The 3649-nt window shown below is 59.4% G+C and overlaps 2 protein-coding genes across 2 annotated transcripts; one reads left to right on the top strand and one right to left on the bottom strand.

Annotated features, from left to right (window-relative positions):
• Nucleotides 1–507: 507 nt before the first annotated feature.
• On the bottom strand, nt 508–1787 carry SPRG_16794 (hypothetical protein; the record flags this gene model as incomplete). The annotated part of the gene is made up of 2 exons (XM_012356364.1): nt 508–927; nt 976–1787. The coding sequence occupies 2 exons, from the start codon at nt 1785–1787 to the stop codon at nt 600–602; spliced, it is 1140 nt and encodes a 379-aa protein (XP_012211754.1). The 3' UTR covers nt 508–599.
• Nucleotides 1788–2668: 881 nt separating this feature from the next.
• Nucleotides 2669–3519, top strand: SPRG_16793 (hypothetical protein; the record flags this gene model as incomplete). The annotated part of the gene is made up of 2 exons (XM_012356363.1): nt 2669–3063; nt 3114–3519. 2 exons carry the CDS (start codon nt 2669–2671, stop codon nt 3517–3519), a joined length of 801 nt encoding a protein of 266 aa, XP_012211753.1.
• Nucleotides 3520–3649: the final 130 nt, after the last annotated feature.

Below are 3649 nucleotides of genomic sequence, written 5' to 3'. Positions count from 1 at the left end.
GAGGCGCCGGCCGAGTGGCTCGGCGGCGGCAGCGGCCCGGCGGCGTTCGAGGTTCTCGTCGCTCGAAGCGACGGGATCGCATTTACAGAGGCTGACTGGGTTGTTCTCGACAGCTTTAAGGACGCGATGCTCCAGCAGCACCCGCGCGTCGTGATGCGAAGTCACTTTACATCGTTCGCCAAGGCGCTCGTCGACCCCCGTCGCCACGATTGCGCTCGAAGTGGTCTTTCCACGTGGCCAAGCCGTGCGCGCGCATGGCCTCGAGAAGCACCCAGAGCTCAATGGGGCCAAGGGCAAGACCAACGGCAAGTACAGCAAGGGCCGCGTCGGGGTCAAGTTTGAGGGCCGCGCGACCGCCGTCGCTCTCTTGCCGACCCATTTGACGCTTCTCAAGTAGCTACACGCAGCTCGATGTACACTATGTAGCACTAGTAGATTGAAGAAGCTGTCGAGATGTTGGCTTGTCCCAAGTGGAGCAGACCTCGATCCCATGGACAGAACTGAAAATGGGACGAAAATCATTACTCTTACTATGGAGCCTCTTACATGCAGAATCAACGCGAACGATGCACGGACAAACATACGAGTAGCACCGCCATCTATGGCGCCGTCTGGAGCTTGGTGGGGGCGACGGCCACGGGCGCACTACGCCCGGCAACGGCGACACCGATACGACCGTTGGTGTAGTTCCCCATGACGACCCCGCGAAGACCGTTGAGCTCCGTGCTCGACTGCAAGCCTGAGATGACGACGGCGCGGCCCTTGGGGAAGAGCGCTTCGAGGATGATACCCGCCTTCGAGTCGGTGCGGCTCCGTGCAAACGCCTCAAAGTCGGCACGGGTAACCGACGGCGGCCCGTCGTCGAGCATCATCATCTCGAAATCGTCCAAAGCGGCCCAATCGTCCTTGGTAAACGCCACCCCATCGCTGCGGCCGACGAGCACCGGAGGCGCAGGACCACAAGCGCCGCCGTACGTCCAGGGAATGGACGCCAAGCCGATCTTGGGGTCCGACATCATCCGGGAGATGATGTAGCACGAAGCTTCCTTGCTTTCTCCGGCGCACTTGCGGACGTAGAGGGGAATGCCAGCGGCATGTGCGATCGGGCACTTCTCAAACATCGTGTTCATCGTCACGACGCACGGCGAGAGCGTGCTGCCGTTGACGAGCAGACCGAGCGGCCCCTTCTCTGCGCGTGGCTCGGCGTCGGGCGTCGGCGTGCTAGGAGCGTCGGGCGTCTTGACGTCGCTCGTTGGCGTCGCCTGCCACTGACTTGCAGGCGGGTTCTGCTTCTTGGCGAGAATTTCGTGGACTTCAAGGTCCCATTCGATGGCACGGAACCCGCGCTGGAGAAGTTCTGCCTCGTAGTAGCTCCCGTTTCCGGCGTGGTACTTCTTCAGGACGCAGTCCATAAAGTAGGCGGGCAGCATGCCCTTCAACAGCGCCAAGACCATGTCGTCTTCCTTGAAGAAGTCTTGCTTGTGCAGACTAACCCACACGTTGAAGACAATCTTGCCCATCGGCATGGCCTTCGTTGTGACCGGGATGCTTGCCATGAACTCCTCCATCGACATGATGCCCGGCGACGGCGCCGGCTCCGTCGTGGGCATGGCGACGCCGAAGATGCGCTCGATGGACGCCGGCGGGTACAGGTCGCGCGCCATGGTCTTGCAGAACTGCGTGACGAAGTCGATCGCAGCATCCCGCGCGTCCATGCTCTTGGTCCAGGCGAGGAAGCTGCGGCGCTCTTCTTCGGCCGTCGACCCCTGCTGGCTCGCGCTGCTCATGATCGCTTCTCGGCTTGAAGGCGAAATCGGAAATGAATGAAAGATCCAACATCGGGATCTGTATCCGGACGCTTGCCGGATATGCATTTCCCGCCACTCGTTGCTTCTCTGTCGCGTCCATGGCGCCGCGGCAACATTCTTGCTTGATTGCGTTGGTGGTATACTCTTCCTGGCAGCACCGTTGGCACGACCGGAAGACGTCTCATCGACCAGCACCAACGTGTCATCTGCAACACTTCAACAGGCACTCGTCGGGGGCCGTATCTCGATCAAACCTGCGGCGCATTATGGTAGCAGGTCCATACACATCGCCGAGATCCGCGCTACCACTAGCTTCCTAGAAACGTTGCGCGTGCTGCCGGCAAGCGATACTGGATGGATGTCACCAGCCGACTGCTGAGCACGCTAGGCCGCCGTGCCCTCGATCGCATCCGCACCGATCGCCAGGTACGAACCATGATGTATTGCCTTGAGACATCGTTTGGTGTCGTCTTCAATGGCAACCATGGAGGGATGGAGGAGGTACGTGGTTGCTATACCTGCGTCTGGAGCGCTCTACGTGAAAGCTTCGTGACGTCTTCCGTGACCAGCTCCAAGGATGGTCACGACAACCATCCTTGGACTCGGGAAAGGAGGTGGAAATGGGAAATGCTTGTTGATGTTTCTCCATCGCACTGGCTTAATTACCTATGCGCGGTGTAGAAGCATCGGTATGGAGGCTTGGCGAAGCGGTGTGCATCCCAGTCAAAGAGCTCGGCATGAAGATTGCCACACCTCCGGATAAGAATTTGCCGGATAGTGTTTCGTATCCGGCTGGCGTCGTATCCGGTTACGGAGCCCTCATACACTCGGAGCGGCCACAGGACCGACGCAGGAGCAGCATGCCGGACGAGATCGAGATCCGCGATGTATGGGCGACGAACCTGGAGGACGAGATGAAGGCGATCCGCGAAGTCGTTCGGCGCAAGTGCTACGTGGCCATGGACACGGAGTTCCCGGGCGTCGTGGCGCGGCCGATTGGGTCTTTCTCGACGTCGACCGAGTACCAGTACCAGACGCTGCGCTGCAACGTAGACCTCTTACGCATCATCCAGCTCGGCATCGCCTTCTTTCACGAAGATGGCACCGTCATGAACGACGTGCCTGTGTGGCAATTCAACTTCAAGTTTTCGCTCGGCGAAGACATGTACGCCGAGAACTCGATCGAGCTCCTCAAGCAGTCGGGTATTGACTTTGCCAAACACGAAGAGTCGGGCATCGAGGTCACGCGCTTCGGGTACGCTCTTCTTGCCATGACATGTAGGTGGATCACGACTCTGGCGATAGCGAGCTTCTCGTGCCCAGCGGCCTCGTGCTCAACCCCGACATCAAGTGGCTGAGCTTCCAGGGGTCGTACGACTTTGGTTACCTTCTCAAGGTGCTCACGTGCGCGCCGCTGCCGTCGGACGAAGAGAGCTTCTTCGACCTCCTCCACACGTTCTTCCCCGACACGTACGATCTCAAGTACCTCGCTCTCGACTTCGACAAGATGGGCGGGCTCAGCCGCTTGGCAGAAGACATGCAGGTCGAGCGCATCGGTATTATGCACCAAGCTGGCTCGGACGCGCTCTTGACGGCCGCCGTCTTCTTCAAGATGCTCGACTTTTACTGCGACGGCAAGGTCGCGAATGCGCTGAAGTACTCGGGGCACCTCTATGGCCTCGGCCAGACCACGGCGGCGCTCCTTGGTTAATCTTGTACATACCACATGCCATATCCACCCTTTCTCTCGCAAGCATAGAAGATGCAAGCGCTGCTTTTCTTAGTCTTGCATGATAAAGTCCAGGAGCGGGTTGAGCGCGTCCGGCGTCTGGATCGAGTAG

Source organism: Saprolegnia parasitica (genome assembly GCF_000151545.1).
Source record: "Saprolegnia parasitica CBS 223.65 unplaced genomic scaffold supercont2.445, whole genome shotgun sequence".
Lineage (NCBI taxonomy): Eukaryota > Oomycota > Saprolegniomycetes > Saprolegniales > Saprolegniaceae > Saprolegnia > Saprolegnia parasitica.
This window is presented reverse-complemented; position numbering and strand designations above follow the sequence as displayed.